Source organism: Hippocampus zosterae, chromosome 4, assembly GCF_025434085.1.
Source record: "Hippocampus zosterae strain Florida chromosome 4, ASM2543408v3, whole genome shotgun sequence".
NCBI lineage: Eukaryota > Metazoa > Chordata > Actinopteri > Syngnathiformes > Syngnathidae > Hippocampus > Hippocampus zosterae.
This window is the reverse complement of record NC_067454.1, coordinates 16,722,960-16,744,334: the sequence shown is the minus strand read 5'-3', so window position 1 is coordinate 16,744,334 and position 21,375 is coordinate 16,722,960. Positions and strand designations below refer to the sequence as shown.

The 21,375-nt window shown below is 39.9% G+C and overlaps 2 protein-coding genes across 5 annotated transcripts in view; both read right to left on the bottom strand.

The window, feature by feature from the left end:
* Positions 1-1,671: 1,671 nt before the first annotated feature.
* On the bottom strand, positions 1,672-8,143 carry sinhcafl (SIN3-HDAC complex associated factor, like). Of its 3 annotated transcripts, XR_007962147.1 has the most exons (7): positions 7,991-8,143; positions 6,957-7,114; positions 5,747-5,846; positions 5,381-5,495; positions 4,450-4,603; positions 2,620-3,382; positions 1,672-2,578 (listed from the first exon to the last, which is right to left on the bottom strand). XR_007962147.1 is itself a non-coding variant. In XM_052063678.1 (6 exons), the coding sequence occupies exons 2-6, from the start codon at positions 7,082-7,084 to the stop codon at positions 3,190-3,192; spliced, it is 690 nt and encodes a 229-aa protein (XP_051919638.1). In that variant the 5' UTR covers positions 7,085-7,114; positions 7,991-8,143; the 3' UTR covers positions 2,612-3,189. The 3 variants fall into 3 exon arrangements, 2 of the variants coding, with proteins under 2 accessions (XP_051919638.1, XP_051919639.1); XM_052063678.1 differs by lacking the exon at positions 1,672-2,578 and having other exon boundaries at positions 2,612-3,382; XM_052063679.1 differs by lacking the exon at positions 1,672-2,578 and having other exon boundaries at positions 2,612-3,382; positions 4,450-4,600.
* A 776-nt stretch (positions 8,144-8,919) lies between these two features.
* dennd5a (DENN/MADD domain containing 5A) overlaps positions 8,920-21,375 on the bottom strand; it is a 38,193-nt gene continuing 25,737 nt past the window's right edge. For both annotated transcript variants that reach the window (XM_052063590.1, XM_052063591.1), the window contains 13 exons: positions 20,657-20,788; positions 20,274-20,426; positions 20,090-20,177; positions 19,920-20,007; positions 17,717-17,845; positions 16,452-16,573; positions 16,227-16,372; positions 15,422-15,540; positions 15,157-15,338; positions 11,740-11,822; positions 10,825-10,948; positions 10,573-10,741; positions 8,920-10,293 (listed from right to left, as the gene is read on the bottom strand). In XM_052063590.1, coding sequence (XP_051919550.1) covers positions 10,110-10,293; positions 10,573-10,741; positions 10,825-10,948; positions 11,740-11,822; positions 15,157-15,338; positions 15,422-15,540; positions 16,227-16,372; positions 16,452-16,573; positions 17,717-17,845; positions 19,920-20,007; positions 20,090-20,177; positions 20,274-20,426; positions 20,657-20,788 — 1,719 coding nt within the window. In that variant the 3' untranslated portion in view covers positions 8,920-10,109. The remainder of the gene's footprint in view (positions 10,294-10,572; positions 10,742-10,824; positions 10,949-11,739; positions 11,823-15,156; positions 15,339-15,421; positions 15,541-16,226; positions 16,373-16,451; positions 16,574-17,716; positions 17,846-19,919; positions 20,008-20,089; positions 20,178-20,273; positions 20,427-20,656; positions 20,789-21,375) is intronic.

The following is a 21,375-nucleotide window of genomic DNA, read 5'->3' as shown; positions in this document are numbered from 1 at the left end:
CGCGTGTGTTGTTCCACTTGACAGAATTTGGCTTTGGAAAGCTCCGTAAACGTTGAGTGTGCTTTGTAAATTCAGCAATAATAAACTGCGAAACTCAAAAAGCAGACATTTAGTGCAGCTAACACAATAGATTTCCGCTGGGGTTGTTTGCTCATTAGCTCAAAACGTAAATATGGCAACGCTGACTTAACAACGTGGTTGCTTAGCAACACAGTTTTATCAGTCCACCGGAAACTTCAAGCAGTCACCATGAAAAGCCATATAATAGATCCTAAGCAAATATATATATATATATATATATATATATATATATATATATATATATATATATAAAATAAATTATTATATAGGATATATATATATATATATATATATATATATATATATATCCTATATAATAATTTATTTTAACATGAGAATTTGAGGCCTGGACTGCGTGCAACAAGCTTTCGTCACAGCTGTGAGCATTTTCACCTTGATTAAGGGAGTTGGACATTTTATATGAATTGGAAAATCAATTCATGTAATGTATTGCGTTAATATAATTGGCACAGTTGCACATTGTTTGATTATTTTCAGACAAGGATGTATACAACATACATATGCAAACCCAATTCATTGGGACGTTGTGTTTAACTTTAATAAAAACAATACATTGACTTGCAAATTATGTTCAACCGATATTTAATTGTATCTACTGCACAGACAAGTTGTTCAAACTGATAAATCTTATTGTTTTAGCAAATAATCATTGACTTATAATTTTATGGCTGCAACTCGTTCCAAAAAAGCTGGGACAGAAACAGCTAAAAACAAAGTTCATCAGTTTGAACATTAAATATCTTGTCTTTGCAGTGTAATCAATTAAATATATGATGAGTATCATGGTACCCTGTTTTTATTTATGGTTAAGACAACGTGCCAACTTCAGTCGATTTGGGTTTGTACACCACTTCCAAAAAGTTGGAGGGGTTCAGTTTTTGGGTTACATCTCAAGATAAACATAAATGCACTATAATTTTTACGCGTTAATTTAATTTGACCTAATTTAAAATTTTGAATGCACTTTTATGTTTTGATACCTTTCACACAACTTGCTGCAAGGAGCTTTCAAGATTTAGAGAAGGTCAAGTTAAATTCACATGTAAGGTTTACAGTGCATGTTAGATTCATTGTGAAATTTGACCAAAAGGCCAATATTATGTTAACTTTTCTTAAAAAGTACCCGCAGCGGCTCCTCTCGTATTATGTTGTCTTGAGAGGGAAGAAATTTCATCTGTGTTGTGTGGTGCACATACAGCACATTTGACAATAAAGTTGTACTTGACTTGATATCCTTAACGAGTATAATAGTATTTGTGTGTGTTTTTTTAATCGTCTGGGCCCTGAGTAGGTAGAACAAAAAATGGACTTCATTTTTAATTAACGAGGGTAATACCGACAAATACCGACTGTACAGTGCACCCATAGTGGAAATAAATCACAACCAGGGTTCGTCTCGACTTTTTGTCAAGTTATTGGGCGCCATCTAGCGGTGAAGACAAAAATACATTACATCTTTACGTAGCGCTTTCACGACCGCTCAGCGCTTAACAGCGCGCTTCACAGAAGTTAACATAAAATAACAAAATAATGTAACATATTACATAAAACATGGACATCAAACATCTAAATGACACCGTTTTATTCGATTTCAACTTATTACAGTACAGCTCTACACGGTGGTACAGTATACAAAAATTGAGGAACATTGTAAGTTTGCATGTTCACGGGAAGTGCGCAAAAACATTTTCTACACCAGCTATCTCAGTAAAAAAAGAAAAAAAAACCCTTCTGCAATAAATAAATATAAATTACATGAGAAGACAAGGTCAGGTAATTCATTAAGGCACATCTCACTTTCAAAAATGCACATGCCAAAAAGCTTATCAAGCAGTTTGAAAAGGAGCCAGCAATTCTCCTTTCAATGAGAACCTTAACAAAATAAAATAACCCTGCCACCATCAAGAGCAGTTCTGATGGTTTAACCCAAAAAAAGGAGGGGGAGGGAGGGGCATAGAGACAGCGTGCCATGGCTATCACAGTGGTGCAACCTGAGCATCATGAACATTGGACATATTTGGGATGATAACAATGAATGGTGATTATGGGCTCTTTATACAATTAAATTTGGTAGAATCAGGACCAAGGTCACGTCACACTGAGAGACGGTGATTGACCCCAAGTCACACATTCAGAATGTCTGCATAGTTTTTGACAGTTGACATGACAAATCACATGCAGTCACCTATGCACACTATTTCAAATATATTACACTTCCCTGAACTTTTAACCAAATAAAAATACATCTGAGCTTTGAATTGAGTTTTAGCATAATCGTCAATAGGAATGGTAAACTGGGATGGCATAAAAAGCTTAAGTAGTGGTTTCCCATTCTTGTAAAGAATTGTTTGCGTGGAGCATAACTATTTACAACAAAAAAATTCATGTCATTTGTGGCTATACAAACGAAATAAATAAGCAATTTATTCGCCTCCAAAAGGCCGAGAAACATATTGCATGCATCTTCTAATCAGATCTATTCAGATCAATGTGCTCCAAGTATTGATAAAAACAAACAAAAAAAATGTTGCATGACATGCTTAATCTGCCAAAAACATCACAATTGCTTTCTTTGACAAAAATATTAAAATCTAATTTAATTCATTTCGCTCGGAACGTGTCGCTAGCATCCACCCTCGTGTGTACTCTCCAAAAAAGTGAAAGACGACAGGATAAAAGTTTGCAGCATCATGTGCAGGAGTAATTCCAACACAGAGGGGGGAGGGAACTGATATTGGAAATAGCTGGTGTTTTTTTTTTCAAAATGCATATCATGGAAAAATAGAACAGTCTTGATATGTATGAAAGTGACAAAATATTTACACACCAAACACATGGATAACCAAAAATAATGAGTTTTCGCTGAATTTTTCTCCTCTTCCTATAAATAAAACTAATGCCCATAAGTTCATGTTTGTTTTTTTTGTGTTTTGTATTTTACAAAAAGAAAAACTATACAAACGTTAAAACAATATCCATATGTGGGAAAAAAATACATCTAACCAACTGATCGAAAGAAGATGGTAAAAGGGAAGTCTGCCACTGGAGACAAATTCCGGGTGAGTTCCTTGGACAACTCTTGCGATGTTAAACGAGAGCCATCACCAGGTTTCTTTCCTCCGGGAGTTGTGGCGGGAGCGTTTCCGGAAGGAGGGAGGGAACTTGCGTGGATGCCAGAGTCTTCTGCGTTTTCGAATTGCAGCAGGGCTTAAAGACTCGAGGATCGATGATCACCTCACCAAAGCGGCCCTTGTATACAATCCCACAGCAAACCTTTTGCCTACAGATGTTTTTTTTTGGGGATTGGGGGGGGGGGTAGAAAGAAAAAAGAAAAAAAGACATTCACTCAGTTGTTCAAGACTTTGTCAACAGGGGAGGCATTTGGAGTGTGGTTGTTTACATAGCTGACTTAAGGAATGAAGCGATACCATTTTCCTCTACCAGACCGAGTACTTGCCAACAGAGAGTACCGATAATCTATAATGCTGTTGCATCTTAACAGCTTGTCATGACTGACATGTGAACAGCCACCCAGGTGTTTTTCTCACATTGTTGTCACAATAGGTATTTCAGTTTTGTGCTGTACTCAGTCTGAACACAAGGGGCAGTATTTAAAAAAAGGACAGCATACAGTAGATAAGTCTAAGCAAAATGTCTATCCTAGTAGATACAGTATACAGGTATGACTACAGATGTCGTGTGACCTTTTTGCAACAACAAAAGGTTTAAAAATAAAACTGCCACAGGACAGCTGAAAGGATACTTCATCATACCATTCGTGGTTTATCTCTCTTTACTTGGCTGCCACCCAAGAAGAGTTCATCATTCATTTTTTGAAATTTGCAGTCAGTGGTGCCACTATGTAATATCGTAACACGCTTTTGTTTTTTTAATTCAGTGTACGTGTACCAACACCTTGAAAGGCACCAATACCCACTGGCATTATTTCCAGTGAAGGTCCTATTCAGGGGTGTCCAATTTAATGTTTTCTTTCAAAGCAAAGAAAATTAAAATGATCCAAGAGCCACTTTGACTTCCTTCACCTTTCATTTATATAACATAAAAACTCAATCCATGAGTGTAGGTAAAGATCAAGGTTATCATGGTCAATGAAAGCTGACAAATCAAGTAAAATCGAAACAAATATTTTTGTGAATGAAATAAAAGCACGAGTGCTTTTAAAAACACAATAACTAACCAAAACTATATTTCAAAGTTATAAAACCACACTTATCTATAATTAGAGCGAAAATGTCCTTTGCTTTCATCTTTACCAGTTCATTGCGTGTTCAGGATTTATTTTAAACATACCGGTCATTCATTTTGGTATTTACTGCAATACCTCACCTTTTCCAGTAGGAGCGGTCCAAGAAAGAGAAAGCGGAAGGTGATGAACGCCTTTGCTTGGACTCGATGTCCGAGCCGTCGTCGGACAAGTTGCTGTAGCTGGGCGACTGGGCGGGAGACACGCTGGAGGTGGTGCTGTGAGCATCCGAGTCTACTTGCAAAGCAAACAAACAAAAAACATTTAATCAAAAGGAGAGATTGGACACACTGTGCTGGGTAACGCTCAACAATGGTTATCTCAGCAAGGCCTGAAGACGGTCAAGAAACGCTGACCTAGATCTAAACTTGCAATTTTTATTTTAGTAAAAACTGTATAATAATGTCATCGCAACAGTCTACTTTTTCCCTTTGGCTTCACGGCATTCGGTATGCGTCGTCAATTACATTTTCCGCCTCCATTCAGTCAGATTTCAGTCTCACGGTGCTTCCATGTTTATCTCATCAGCCCAGAGTCTTCAGATTCAGCATAATGGGCCGTCGTTACTTCGACTATGAGCAACTGGACTGTTTCTTTCACCGAATTGGCCCTCAATGTCCTCAGCATTTTTCTGTCCTCTGATCAGATCAGGTCAGAGAAAAATTTGTCCCAGCCAACTATGACTAGCAAAACATGTTTGTGGCAATAGTGTGCTGTGTAATAATAAAACATGTCCATTCAACAAATGAAAATGTAGTTTAATTTCAATGTTTGGCTTGGGTATTAATAACAAGAATTATTTGCAAATTTATATTTACTGATCATTAAATACTGCCATGTCTTTATTTCTCTCAAGCAGAGGATAAAGAAAACTGGCCTCAAAATGATTTAAAGTGATAAAAAGACACGACAGTCCTGGAACCAAACAGAGCTGTAATCATGAAAATGTCATCCATTGCAGACACATTTGGACTTTCTCTCACAAGTTTAGCTGAGTAGATAAATGGGACTTACTTTGCCTCTTCAACTTGTGAAGCCTCTTCAACTTGCTTTTCTTCTTGCCGTCGCTGTTCTTGATCTTTTTGGGTTTTGTCACTTTGAAGCCCGGTCCAGCTCTGGCATCCACCACCTGCATTAAGACAGCCAAAACAACAAGTCTGATGACCGAACAGAAGATTTTAAAAGGTGAAAAGTGGATGTGACAGGAGAATACAATCACCAGAAATGATTCCTGTCGCAGACTTTTTCAAATGTGGAGAATTAAGTCACAACATCAGAGAAATAAATACGTACTCAAAGCATAGACACCTGAAAAAAATCAACTTGAGCACAGTAACAAACTATCCGTGCTTACTACGTAAAGAGGCACATGTGACCTACGTGGTTCCAGTTCTTCTTGGAGCCATTGGGGAGTTTCTTCCACCTCTTCACCAACAGCACGCAGGCATTGCAGATGTCTCCAACACGGTCCTCAGACAGCCTATCAATACAAATTAAAGTGGTTCTTCAACTTTTCACACCAACCGTTACCATCATGACCAACAATTTGTTTTTGGAAGCACTTGTGGCATATAGTTGTTATTTTATGTTAAATGTTCTGTAAGGGGGCTTTGTTACAGCTGCAGCTGTAGTGAAAGCGCAATATAAATAAAGACGTATTGTATTGAAGTAGCGTTGGCCAGTTTTGCTCATCCGGTCAGATGACTGTCACCAGGGAAAGTATAGTAGTCACATGACATGCAGTTGGGGGAGGCTTGCTGAAGACATTTACATTTAGCCTTATGTTGTTGTTTTTAATTAACATGAAATGATATACAGTACAGGGACTAACAATGATTTTGTCCCACTGCGAGCTCACATGGCTGAATCTGGATTGAATGCACAAACCGGGTGCTGCCAGGAGGCGTGTCCTGCCATTGCAAAGGCAGCACTTGCCTTTGAAATGGCATATACGGTATATCTTGAAGAGAATTGCAATTGTTGGTTTAACAGATCAAGGTACAACAATTAATCAACAATCAATTATCAAATGACTACTACTCGATTAATCATTTAGAGCCATTGTTTAACTTAACTTTGCAAATCCTCTGAATTCCACCCTCACAACAGTAAATATACAAATATTTTTGTACATCGAATTAAGAGATTTAGAAAACAGCAGCCAACATTTTCTGACGCATCTTATGGGCAGGGAACCTGGGGGTGGGGTGGGGTCATAAACAATTTCCTGTATGTTTGAGCATTTTCTGCACTCTCGATTTGATAGAATGTCCCATTATTGAATTAAGTGATCCAAATGTATTTTTAGAATTCAATTTGGTTAACCGAGGAAAAAAAATCAACAGTTTATTATTTTTCAAAATCATTTGCAGCCTATAATAATTCAATTAAAATGTTTTGGGGGCTGCATTTAATCACAGTTATACCTAAATAAAAGTATACAAATAAATGTATTTTAAAAACAATGATACAACTAAACCTACAAAAAAGTTAAGTACAACTGTACTTCAATCTGAAACTCTTTTTTGACAATGACGAGCATCCAAAAACAACACAAGAAAAATAATGTCGCACAAGTGCGACATGTTACCCAAAACAGAGCCGGAACGTGTCTTCATATCGACTGCTGTCTGTGAAACGCGAGCTTGATGACTTGGTTTTGCAGATGCAACAGCCGTCGTTACTCCGGTAGATCTTTGACTTGTGAAAGCCAAACATAGTCTCCCTTTTTTGCACGCGTAAAATAACCTGCACGAGGACCGAACACACACACACACACAAAATGAGAGCTTGTTCTACTAGTCGTGCACCAGGAGCGAACACTCTGGCACTCGCCACCATTGTGCAGGGGGGCGGTCCCCGCTCAGAGCACACATTAAAAGATGAAGGTATCGTTTTTAACATGCGTGAGACTTAGGAGATATTTAAACAGCACAAGGCAAATACTTGGACTGGACTGGGCCACTTTTTTATTGCACAAATCGAAGCGATATAAAGGCGATTTAAATGAAGCGCAACTATGGCTTCACAGAAAACCAAACACGACTTTAAAAACCAAATTGCAACGCGACGCCCATCACCAACTGACAACGACGTCGCTTTTGCAGACAGACGTGAACACGCAACATACTTGAGTGTAAAAAGTGCACATGTGATTATAAAAGTCGAATATGTGTCATGCGACGACGGAGTGCAAGGACAGCAGCTCGCGTCTATCGGAGAAACAAAAAGCTACCCGGGACGGTTTGTTGAAACATCAAACACTTGGTTACAACATGAAAAACTTTATTTCGCTTGGAGTTATCCACTCGAGTCGGTTGTGTTGATCAAACGGCATAACGTCGCGTGAGAATCGGTGTCCCCTTTAAATTCAAACTTTTGCCCGTTCGAGCGCCAAATATGCCTCATTGTTGTTAGCCATTAGCATGCTGGCTAGCGCGCTCCCCGCACCACGCCATGCTGCCATTCACTTCCATTGTCGGCGGCTCTTTGTGCAGCCCACTCGACACTATAAACAACTAAATAGTGAACATCGAATAACGTTGCCAGTTCATTTCACTCTAAATACATTAGCTCCATTAAACGAACGTCACTACGACCTCAAGGAAATAAACAGAGACTTACCGAAAGAAAACTTTGAATCTTCGTTTTCTTGTCACGCACTGCGCATGCTCCTTACTACGACTGCATACAGCTGGACATTAATATATGATTAGCATAAAAAGCCCGAATGAAGCGCGCGAGTGCACGATGACCAAATAAGGCGTGCAGGCGTCGGGTTTGAAGAGCGCTCGACCAATTGGAGACACGCACAGAAGAGCGGAATGCTGGGATGTGTGGTGAACACCTCGGCCGGAGCGTTGTTGGTTGCTCATTTGAAACTACAGTTCCAACAAGCCACCTGGTGTACGACTTTAAAGATAAACAGACGTTTGACATGGCGCGAAGAAGTTTGTTTACATGTTCTCGCTAGAAAAGAGCTCAAGTAGATCATTGTTAAAAGAAAAACACTCGTCAAAAATAATATACAGGTACGTAATATACATACACACACACATATACATACATATATAGACACATTATATACTGTATATTTACACACAGAGTATATACATACACTATAATGTATATTATAAATAAATAAAATAGTAATCTTTAGTCATTCCATGTAAATATCTCGTGCAAAAATAGTTTGTACTATTATTATCTTTGTAAAATAAGCCATACATCATTTCAGACATGGTCAATTTATGCTAAGAAACCACATATGAGCCAGAATTTCTGAATCATTAGGTTAGAGGCATAATTTCCTACATCATCTTTGAATGCCTCGATTCAATTTATGCAAATTACAACCTGGATAACTGAGGATCTACACAGACAAGGGAAAAAAAACCTCAACAAAAACTTGATGTTGATGTTTAGTTAAAAATGACTTGGGCAATTGTTTTATTAGGCTGAATGTATTATGTTCAGAGGCCCAGATATGCATGAAAAACGATCACGTTTTGCATCTTAATTGGACAAATCAACATTTGCAAATTTCACCAAAATAACATTACAGATGCTTTTATTCTTGATATATTTTTACACTGTACATGGTCTCTCACTTAGTAAACACTACATTACACAGCTATATCATAAATGTACAACAGTTTTTTTTTTGGAAAACAAAAATATATATCTTGCAAGACACTCATGTATGAGTCATATAGAGAAGAGTTCATTCCAGTCACTGTTGGCACAAAAAAGGAGACCTTCAATTATCAAATCTCTTTACTCTATACATAGAAGTTCATGAAAGATGACCCGGTGTGATCTCAGGCGGCCCTGACAGGCTTTGTGTGGGGGGGCGGGGGGGGGGCACATTTTCTGCTGTGGAAATTGCATAGCAAGAAACCATGACAATAAAATCAGGTGGTGGTCAATAAAAGTATTTTTGCTCCCTTTAGGGATGACTGCAAAGGAGTAGCAGGGGATCAAGGTTATTTTCCTCCAAGATGCCGACATGGGCAGGAAAGCAGTTGAAGAGAAGTCGGATGGAGCCATTTACATAAAGGCTGCCACTGTTCAGAAAGGTGGAACCCTTGGGAGCACTTGTATCTTCCATCCGTTATGGAGTCTTTATTTCATGCAAGGAGAATCCATTTTTTGTACTGAGGGTACAAAGTTATTTCACATAAAAAGGTCTGCATACATTTCCCAAAAAAAGGCTGCAATGGAAGCGGCCCTTGGCTTCTTTTGTAGGTGCCACAGTTCAACTCTCCCATTTCTGTCACATCCATACTTATCAAATACACCTCTATATTTGCTTTCTGCTCTGCGTTATGACATTAGAAGACTGGACAATAGAGCAAGCCACTTGACTGATTTGACAAAATACTGTTTTTCTCTGATAAAATATATTAACAGTTTTGACCCCAAACTCCCTTTAAATACAGCCATAGTCAGCAGTTCATTCCAACAATGAAAATCTTAAGCGTTTGATAAAAGGTATCACAAGAAGGTCATTGACAATAATATGGGAAAACATGGTTCATAAAAGAAAGCATGTTTGAAACATGAGCACATTATTGGGGATAAAAAAACAATAGATTTCAAAAGGCTCATTGCACTTCAATACAATATATGGCAAATGTAATAGTGTCTTTAACATAAGCCAAAGTATGTCATCTGTTTCGAGTCTGTTCCTGCATCTAAAAGGTTCATTGAATTGGTGCAACCAGCGTGAAGCTGGTTTGGTTTAAATCCCGACACCTTTAATGAGCGATGCCTCCAGGGTGATATTGAACTCCTGCAGAGTCTGAAGAACTCGAATCAGAGAGTTCACCAGCGAGCGGTCCTTGATCAGCGCGGCGTCTTCGTACATTTGCGCCATGATTGGACAGTCTGCGAGAAGGGCGATCCAGTGGTGTAGCAAATGGTCCCTGCGGGGAAACAAAACAAGGAGCAGACTCAATGCAAATGTACACCGATATCAAAACAATGAATGCATTAAATATTGTTTTATGACTCGCTCGTGACACACTCTTGATTTTGGCCATCAAATTGGTGACAAGATTGATGTTGAGCTCTTTTCTTAGTTTGCAAGTTGAAAGACAATGCTGCTCATAATGTCTAACTAATATTTGAACAGGTTGTTAAAGGGCTAAGTGAGGGTTTAACGTCATCTTCCCTAAGATAACATTCATTTGTTTCCTGCCTACCTTGCACCCAGACAAATGAGCATCTGGAACTTTCCGTCCTTGCCAATGTTTCTTGACGTGTTGTTTATGGCGCGCATGAAGCGGCAGAAGTGGCGCACTCGGCTTTGCCAATTCTCATCCGGATTCACCTCCCGTTGCTCAGCGCTTTCAAAGTACACTTGTGCTTTTTCTGTTTCATTGACAATATTGAAAATAATAGATGAAATGCAGAATAGAGCTAATATGTTGTTTCAAGGAGATAGTGTTTCTTACCCAAGAAGTCCCAGATGAAGACATTTTTAAAGAGTCTAGGTGATTTAAAACCATGCTGGAAAACCTGCTCCAGAGCCCAGACAAGACCAAACTCCCCACAGAGGAGAAGTGTCAAACTGCCTCTCTGTAAATAGCAGGAAGACAAGACATGATTTCAATTTCCCTCTGAGTCATGCCTACAAATTCTCTTCCATTTCGTATCCTGTTAGGTCATCTAATCGTTTTATTGACTACATCATTCATGGGTCAATGGGCTAAGAAACGTGACTATACACTTGTTTGCTTTTGTGAAGTATTAAAGACTTTTTTGTCCTGTCGGGGGTCAGCGTGAGCGCAGACTTTGACGTGAACAGTAGGTGCTGGTGGCATGCCCTACCATTACAATCAATGACAGCGTCATATATTTGCCTGTTTTCTTGTCACAGTAAATTAACTAATTATTAACTAATATTATTAACTAATTCAACTAATATTGAACATGACTTTGAGGTGCTGTTGTGGTAATGTGAGTATGTAATGGTATATAAGAGCAATATAACCTATAAAACAAACTGAACGATGCAATCGCCTGAAAAGTAGAGATTTTAGAGACGCAAGCATTCTCCTCGATAGCAACAATATGAAATTACACCAAAATCCCCAACCTCTTTTCATTTCAGTGCAATTGAAATGATCTGCTTTGGTGTTGAATACCACAGACTCCAAAACATGAAGACGACTAGCCATCATTCTAGGTCAGACAATCCGTATGAGAATTAAAACAGCGGTATCATTTAAACTTTAATATGTTTTTAACAGTCCAAAAGAGACCACACGGCAGCTCGGGGATCGCCAGAGGAGGGATGCTGCTTCTCAACGTGAGTGATGAATAATAGAAGGACATGATGGTGGCTTGTCTAGACTATTGTCTCCCACCTCCTTTTCCGGTTTGTGAAAGTGCTTCACGATGCCGTTGATGGCTTCTCCCACTCCCTCCTGGATTTGACCTGTGTTTAACTCTGCCAAAAGAGAAAGAAGACAGGGCTGATGAGTAAAATAACATGGAGGGAAAAATGTTTTTTCTTATCAGACCGCTGAAATGTAACAGTTCTATTTCATCCCTACTGACTGACAGAGGCGGTGCTGAAAGCACTGAATGTTCGCTTTGCGCATGCGCAGTTTGAGTTTGCATATGAAAAAAATGTCACCTTTGACATCTGGATGACCTTGGGATAGGTCAGGGGTCGGCAACACACGGCTCCAGAGCCACATGCGGCTCTTTAGCGACATCTAGCGGCTGGAGCTTTTGTAAAAAAGTTTGAAAGTGGAAAAAGATTTTGATAGTAGGCCAATATTCAGAAGTTCTCCGATGACTCTGCGATTGTTGGCCTCATTACATAAGGGGACGATCGGGAGTACAGGGGACTGACAAAGGACTTTGTGGACTGATGCCAGCAGAATCTCCTCCAGATCAACCCTAGGAAAACTAAGGAGTTGGTTGTGGATTTCTGCAGGAAAAAGTCCTCACCAGCACCGATGAACATCCAGGGTATGGACATAGAGAGGGTGACCTCCTACAAGTACCTTGGTGTTCTTCTGAACGACAAACTGGACTGGTCTACAAACACGGACACCCTGATTAGGAAAGGACCCGACTCTTCCTACTCAGGAGACTGAGGTCTTTTGGGGTTCAGGGGTCACTCCTTAAGACATTCTATAACTCGGTGGTGGCCTCGGCCATCCATTATGGCATTGTCTGCTGGTCAGGCAGCATCTCAGCCCGGGACAGAAAGAGACTGGAGCGACTGGTCAGGAAGGCCAGTTCTGTCCTGGGTTGCTCCCTTGACACTCTGGAGGAGGTGGGCAACAGAAGGATGCTAACTAAGCTAAAAGCTATGATGGCCAGTCCCTCCCACCCCCTGCAGCCCGCCCTGACAGCAATTGGTAGCTCCTTCAGCCAGAGACTGTTACACCCGCGCTGCAAGAAGGAGAGATACCGACGCTCGTTCCTACCGACTGCTGTCAGGCTGATGAATAAAAAATAACAATCATAATAATAATTCATTCATTCATTCATTCATCATCCTAACCGCTTGATCCTCACTAGGGTCGCGGGGGGTACTGGAGCCTATCCCAGCTGTCTCCGGGCAGTAGGCGGGGGACACCCTGAATCGGTTGCCAGCCAATCGCAGGGCACACAGAGACGAACAACCATTCGCACTCACACTCACACCTAGGGACAATTTAGAGCAGGGGTGTCCAAAGTCCGGCCCGCGGGCCAAATCCGGCCCGCGGTCGAATTTCATCCGGCCCTCGGCCCCTGTCATAAAATCAGTGCCGTCTGGCCCGCAGGTTAGGCGCAATGGAACATGTGTTGCATTGACTGAGGTCTCGTAGACTGGTGAGTGATGTTTCATAGAGTACTGCTTCCCTCTAGTGGCTAAATGAGTAATAGCATTCACTAAATGAGTAATAGCATTTAGACACTAGAGAGCATCACTCACGAGTTAACAAGACATCACTCCGTGTTTATATTGACTGATATGTCATATTTCAAATGATCCTTGCAGTTGTGGATATGTGTATTGCTTGTTCATTTCCCTGTTGTTCGAGTCAAAGGTTTTGTGACTATTGAAAAGTCATGGTGATACATTTTATGTTTCAAATCAATCAATTTGCATTCAGGAGACTTCTGTTTAAGAAAAAGTCAAGTGAATAAGCAGTTGCATGTGATATACCTGTTTCAAATGAACCAAAAGAAATTCTTAAGATTGTTGAAATTAAAATAAAAATGGAAATGTGAAACAGACTGGCTTACTAAAATTTGTTGAACAATATTGTTGTTCAATGTAAAGAATGTCAGCCAAGGTCGGCCCCCCGACATTTTACCACATAAAATCTGGCCCCCTTGGCAAAAAGTTTGGACACCCCTGATTTAGAGTGTTCAATCAGCCTGCCATGCACATTTTTGGAATGTGGGAGGAAACCGGAGCACCCGGAGAAAACCCACGCAGGCCCGGGGAGAACATGCAAACTCCACACAGGGAGGCCGGAGCTGGAATCGAACCCGGTACCTCTGCACTGTGAAGCCGACGTGCTAACCACTGGACTACCGGGCCGCCCATAATAATAATAATAATTAAATGATGTGAAGGAAAATTGTAAATAGTACTGTGATTTATCCATTTTGTTTTCATATTGCATTTAATTGAAAGATGTTTGTTGTTTTTTTTCCTCTTTCTTCTTTCTTCTTTCTACATACATTCTTGCTGCTGGAGGCTGTAAATTTCCCCAGTGTGGGATGAATAAAGGATATCTTATCTTATCTTATCTTATCTTAATATAGCTCAAATAGATATAGATACATGTTGCAGCTCAGAAAAAGGAGAGCTGTGGTCTTGTTTTTAAAACGTACACTTTATTTATGCTTTTGACAGTCTCGACAAACACCGACACGTCTGCGTCCGACTCTGTGCCTTCTCTCTTCTCGTTCGACTCGAGAGGCGTTCAAAGACAGCCTCAGAAAAACGGAAATTAATGATCACTTAACTGACACTAAGAAAAGTGAAAATAATACACCAAAAAAATAAAAATCAGGCGAGGGAATTACAAAATAAATTCTATGGGGGTGTTTGTGAACACACAACAAATAAACAATTCTGAGACACTCCAGTCTCCAACAAACATACAGCATGTGTTTCCTTCATTGTAAGTTTTATAGAAGACTTATTTTTTTGCGGCTCAAGACATATTTGTTTTTTGTCCTATATGGCTCTTTCAACATTTTGAGTTGCCGACCCCTGGGATAGGTCGATGGTTCTGGTGTCACCAGAAGTTAGTTTCCGACAGAATCTTTCAGTGAACATGAAGATTCAGAGTCACAGAACCCTCTGGTGGTCATTTGGAACTTTGATTTGATCTGCCTTTTTGCCCAGATTATATGACATAATATGTCATGATTTCAAAAACAGAGATAAGTGGTGACAGTGACGTTGCATCAGTCAAGTGTTTTCACAGTGCCCTCAGTTTCACGAGGCAATATGTCACTACATATCGAGCCATTTATCCTCGAATATGTAGCCTCTGACAACTTCGCTGAGGGCAGCCATCTTCAAAATCGTGTGGGAAATGAAAGCGTTTTGATTTCCCACTGCTAAAATGACAGACACACGGTGAGTTTTGTACCTCGTGAGGGCAGAAATATCAATCCTGTTAGAGATTTGCCTTAAGGCCTCGTGAGACAGACAATGCCCCAAAAACACACACGTTCTTGTCAGATTATCTAAGTATGCGAAAAAAGAAAATGGACGACATGACTGAAGTTTGGCAAAGTTGTGTGGAGCGGTTTCTTACTTGGCTTGCTATTTGGTGAGATTGTCACAAATCTCCTCATCATCCCCGGCGACTGCTGCATTGGCGGCGTACGACACATCCTTTCGTCGTTCTCCGTGACGGGCGTCATCAGCTCCCCGACGAGGATCCTCTCCAGGCTGCCGTCATCCACGCCTTTGCCCAGCCACCGACCGCACGGAAACCTGCCCGGCAAACAAGCTTGTTTGTCTTGTGCTCTTGGTGAAAGCAACGTTGAGGTGAATTTTCTTTGAAAAGCTGCACTTACTTGTATGTGTGTCCTGTGATCTCATTGCGGACCAGAACGCATTCCACCAACCACTTGGCGTAGAGACCCGTGTTATCATGACCCATCTGCACTGTGGTCAACTTACCCAGGTTCTGGCACTGGAAGGGAAGTGACATGTTCTCTTTAAACTTTGGGTCAACACATGAGGTGAACAGAATAGTTAATAGTAAAAATTGGAGTATAGTTATTTTCGAATAATATGACTCAAGTAAAAGTAAAGGTTATCCCTCCAAATAATTACTTGAGTAGGAGAATTTAATGGGGGTGAAAACGAACTTCTGAGTAAATAACGAGTAACTTCTGATTGTTTTTTTTTTTAATTTAGAGCATGTACATCAACAGACAAAATATAAAATAGCAGTGTAGTCAAATATCACCCAATTAAAACAAAGTTAAATTACATCTGGATAAAATCATAAAAGGAAGGCAAACTGCAATGACAGCAATTGAGGCAGAAGTCTCTCAAATAACCAAAACAAATTGATCGCGCAAGAAATCAAGCAATAATAAATAGATACAAATAAAGTAGCAAGCTCAGTGTCATGGACTTTTAAGTGTTGTTTCTTTATACTAATGCTCCAGTAAAAGTCAAACAAGTACAGTTCCTCCACAACGGTGCTTCAATAGATATAATGGAGTAAATGTCGCGTGTTATGGTGTGCTCCTGTGTTTGATTTTAACCTACATCTAAAAGACATCGAATGGATGATCTAAAAATTCAATTTCTGCAAATTTATTTTCAAGAATTTGTGTCAGAACATAAAACTCAAGAAACGAGACAAACCTCAAATGTGATCTCCTGAGTGTTCCTGGGGACCTGCAGGATGCCCGTCTCGGCCAGTTCACCTGATACGCACACCCAAGGATTGGCTGTAAACATTGAGCCACCCAGCTTCTTACTGGGAACCACCACCACATGATAAGGGATCACTGAAAGGCAAAGGAGACAAATGTCAATAATTTCAAGTTGAATCAACACCAAACCTAAGAGTTTATTCGGTCAACTCACTGATGGTGGTGAAGACATTGGTGAAACAGAAGTAGTCCACTGCGTTGAATGACAGCAGATGGTAGAGAAACTGCTCTTTCTCATCATCGCAGCGCAGGAAAGCATATCGCTTGTATAGTTTTCTAAAATGAAGGTGGATTGATAAAACAAAATTATTTTGAGCAAGTCAGGCTTCCATCGAGGTATGTACCCGATATCATCAAGGCGGTGAAATAGTTATGCTACATTTCCAGGAAGTTTACAGCTAATTTTCATTGGAAGTAAAACATTCTGTAAAATATGCAAAATTGGAACATTTCCATTGGAATTAATGGAAATGAAATGGGATTGAATTGAACCGATTAGTCAACTAGTCGGCTCTGTTGCTCCGCACTGACGTTTAACACTGGTATAGTAGTCAACTAATTGCTAATCGCGAGTTTTTGCAATCTTGTTTTACAATCTGCCAAGTTCCAGAGGACTTTCAACTCGCCCGTCTGATTCACACCAATTAAAACTACTGTATAATTTGCATGATGGTGAATTGCATTTGTATTGTTTTTTTTATGTGCTGCCGACTCATCGGAATAAAGACACTCTTTATATGAAACGCGTCTGTGGTACAAAAAAAGTTCTCTCCACCTTCCTTGAGCGGCGAAAGTTCAGACAAACTTGAATGGACCAAGTGATGGCTCGTGACTCAAAACACTCAAAAGGTTGGGGCCCCTCTAAATAAGGATTATTTTCCTTTAGTACCTTTAGAAGCTAGTTATCTAGTTTTAGTCAGGATTACGATGAAATAGATTTTAAGTTTCCTATCAAGAGCCAAACTTGAATTTTGTGAATTACTAGATTATTCCTGCTAATTCCCATGGAAAAGTTTCAACTTTAAAAATTCACAGAATATTGTAACCTCTAATATGACATATGTACTCCAGGCAAAGTCAGAGCAAATTGGCTTTAAAAAAACCAAACAAACCTCTGTTGTTAGATGGAAAGCACAACTGTGACACGAGGTCATAAAGGCAGACAAAGCCACCTGACCTAGTTCACTTCACTCCCCACCATATCTATTATGAAGTGACGTGCATATGAATTATTTATACAACGGCAGACTACAGTGTGATGTTTTGCAGTTTCAGAGAGGCAATTTATTATATATGAGTGGATCACATTCTCCCACAAACATCAAGTAGGTTGATTTATTCTATGATTTTTCAGTGGCAGAGAAAAAAATATTTTGGTTGCGTTGGACAGAGGACCCAGAGTGATCTTGTTCAGCTCACTTGGTAAGCTCGAGATCAGACAGCAGCTGCTTCAGGTGTCTGGAGAGCAATTTCTTCTCCATGGAGAGGCGGACCCAAGCTCTGGCCTTTCCCACGTCGGTCTTGATCTCACTTATGTTTTGAATGTGTCTTGGGGGGGAGAAACAGCTCATGTCAGAAAGGTCTTGTACATAAAGAGAAAGACAAATATTAATCTCATATCTAATATCACAATTGAATTATTACAGTAAACCCAGGCATATTTATGATTCCGCATTTGCTAATGCACCGATTTTATTTTGTGAAGCTATCGTCTGTTATTCACTTTTTTTATGCTCAGTCCAAAGCAGGAACTATGTTGAAATGAATTGGGGGAGTTTAATTACGAAAAAAGGTGTGCTTTGCCACAATCTTGTAGCATCTCGTTGCCAAGAAAATACATTGGTGTGAGTTGAGGAGTTTAATTTAGATGTTGGTGCTACTGAACTTTGTTGAAATGAATTAGGAAGCTCCACTTACATAAAAGTAGTGTTTATGATGCCTTCATGTGGAAACTTGTGAATTGAAGAGCTTTATTTCGACAAAAGAACTGCAGTTCTTTGCCGTCATTTTGTGGCACCTCGGGCAATCGCAAACCTTTGCCACTACATGTCGGTGCCAACAAAATATGTTGAAGTTAATTTGGTAGCTTCATTAGGACAGATGTTTACTTAGTTTTGTGACCAAGGAACTATGTTGAAATGAGTTGAGTAGTTCCATTCAAATATAAGTAGCGCTTTGCTGCCAATTTTTGGACATTTACAGGCAATTTTAAAACCGTTTTGTGGGAGCATCAATTACTTGCTGATTTGTACTATCTGTGGCATGGCTTAGTTCCTAACCCCTGCTAATGGCATCGCAAGACCGCTCCACAAATAGGTTGGGTGATTCATTGAAGACTCAGATGTGGCACATTCACTATATTTACATTATTGTGGACCTAATGAGATATTTATTGGATGAGGATTTTGGTTTTCATCAAGTTCCTTTAAAGGAGTCCTTGGTTTGTCAAAAACAAATTCCTCTGTCATGGGGCTGAACCAGTCCACATTCGTATGTGTCATTGCTGCAAGCCACGATCATGACTTCAATGTCCAGACACATTCCCTTCCACTCCACCTGTGCCAGAAGCTTGTCTACTCTCTTCTGCCTTCTACAGCTCCCACACCCTCCCATGCCTCAATCCTTTACATCCAATGAGTAACCCATTTTCTCTGCACAGCATCACCATGGCAACAGAGGTAACATTGATAATGATGGCCAAATATTACAGTGACCCATTGCCAAGTTATGAGAGTCTAGCAATCTTCTGAACATACTGTAAATATCGACTCCATGTTATGACAAAGAAATTAATGATGAAATTAAGTTAAGGGACGTGTGACGATTGTTTTTGTATTGTGTGTCAAAGTAACGGTACGTAACAGTCTTGGGGTCAACATTGAGTTGGGTGGAGGGGGAGCGTCTTACCAGGAGCACAGTGCTGCATATGTACGTGTGTACATGTGCGTGTGTGTGATCTGATATAACCCAGAGGGCGTGTGTGTGTGTGTGTGTAGTAATTAGGCTGGAAGTAATATACCGATACACGCACTTCTTCATGCAACACAAATGCAGACGCCTCACGCTGACAATTCTTGCAGCCATCGTATGAGTATCAGCACACTCGCACACACATTCACACAAGCACGTACAGATACAACAAACAGTTGACCGATCTGTTAGGTTTAACTTTACAGTGGCAAATTTAATGATGACAATATATGGACATCATTTATGACTTGAGACACTAACAACATTGAAATGAATTGAAATGCTATCAAGATGTCTCATCCAACCCCCTGTGCACCCGCCAAAAACAATACTATATAATGTTTTTGTTGTGGCTATTTAATAAAGGCAAATACAACTATTACATAAAAACATAATGAACGTAAAAAACAAAAAAAGGCTGTTTTACAAAGTGTAATTACTATACGTTGGACAAGCTGAAATTAACAACAACAGCTGTAGTCTTGTTTGAGTGCCTTTAAGGGGCATGGTTTAGTGAGTGATGTCAGGAACTTGGCTGCATCAAGGTTCTTCTGTTTTAGGTATTTAAATTGAGACTTCACAGACATCGAGACAGTATCAGTTTCCTTAAACTTGGATCCAAAAATGAGCCTTATTGTTCTTTTCTCCTCACCTCATGTCCTGGATCAGGGACACTTTAAGTGGGGGCAAGGCAGATCCACCACCATCCGATTTCCTTCTTTCAGTGTCGTGAATAAAACCTGGGACATAAATGTTCTCCAGGTTATGCTTTTAGTCTTATTACTTTTTATGCCAAGTCAGTGTCTGAATTTGTTTTTCTACCTGGAGGTCCAAAACCAGCTGGGGTTGCACTTTTCTTTTCTTTGCTTTCCTGGTAATGTAGCAGGTGGGACCACAGTGCAGATTTACCCTGAAAATAGAAAACGGGGGTGGGAGGTGGGAGCATATTCAGGGTTAAACACCTGCAAGGGCAGAGTAGAGTGCTGAATAGCCCGGTGAAAATTACCTGTTTAACTTGCAGCCCGTGGCTCCAGATCCTCTCCAACAAGTCACACAGACTGGCAATCAGCGTGTTCTCTTCCACACCAGTGATGCTGACTTCTACATGACCCAACTCCACTGCCTCTCGACCCATCTTCTCAACAAGCATACGTTTGGTCTGGAAGGTGAAGGTGATGCTTAAGACCAATGGCAGTAGGTATGCATTTATTTATTGGGGTACCGGTACTTTATTTGAGAATTTGTTTTCTGACAACTTTTTACTTTTACTCCGGACTTTCGAAAATAGTTATCTGTACTTCTAATGACACACAGAGAAGGACTTTTGCCACCCCCAGATCAAATGGCAATCAGATGAAAACAAAGCACCAAAGAGTGACACGTACAAACCTTGATCCGGCATTCTTTTAGTAACCCCTCAACAAACTTCCAGTTGGTCTGAGCAATGACAGAAGGTGACAGGTTGGACAGTTTGGGCTGTCTGATGGTCGTGCCCAAGTTCCTTGCTTCTTGGATATATTTCTATTGAAAAACAGATTTGTTTCAACCGCTACAAATCCAACTGTGCCAGAGTAACCCTAGACTTACAAGATCTGTCATTACACACACAAAAAGCCTGTCATCACACCTTTAAACATTAACAAATAAATAGGAGCTAACACTCTTGAGCCAAACAATGCCTCACGTTCGAAAAAAGAAGAAAAATAGCATTCTATAGTATTGGGCTTTAAAAACAAAACAGGAAACAATATAATGAAATAGAATGTGTACATCATGATTTCATGCATTCAACGTGCGACTTCTGGTGAGTGTGCGCCTTGGTCTAAGTGGGAGGTGGTTATTTTACATGCATAATATAAATTCAAAGATACTCACAATTGCTTCATAAGCTACAGTAATATTGGCTTTTTTATATAAAATGTGGATATAAAAATATATGACTGTGAGTATAGCTTCATGCTAGTTTTGTTATCCCATCTATGGCATGTTGCAGAAGCATTAAGCAAGCAGATTTGTGCCAGGCAAGGCTATGCACTATTTGGTTAGATAAACACTGAATTTTCTTTGTTCAGTTTTCCAATAAATTTTAACTTGGAATGAAAAAAAGT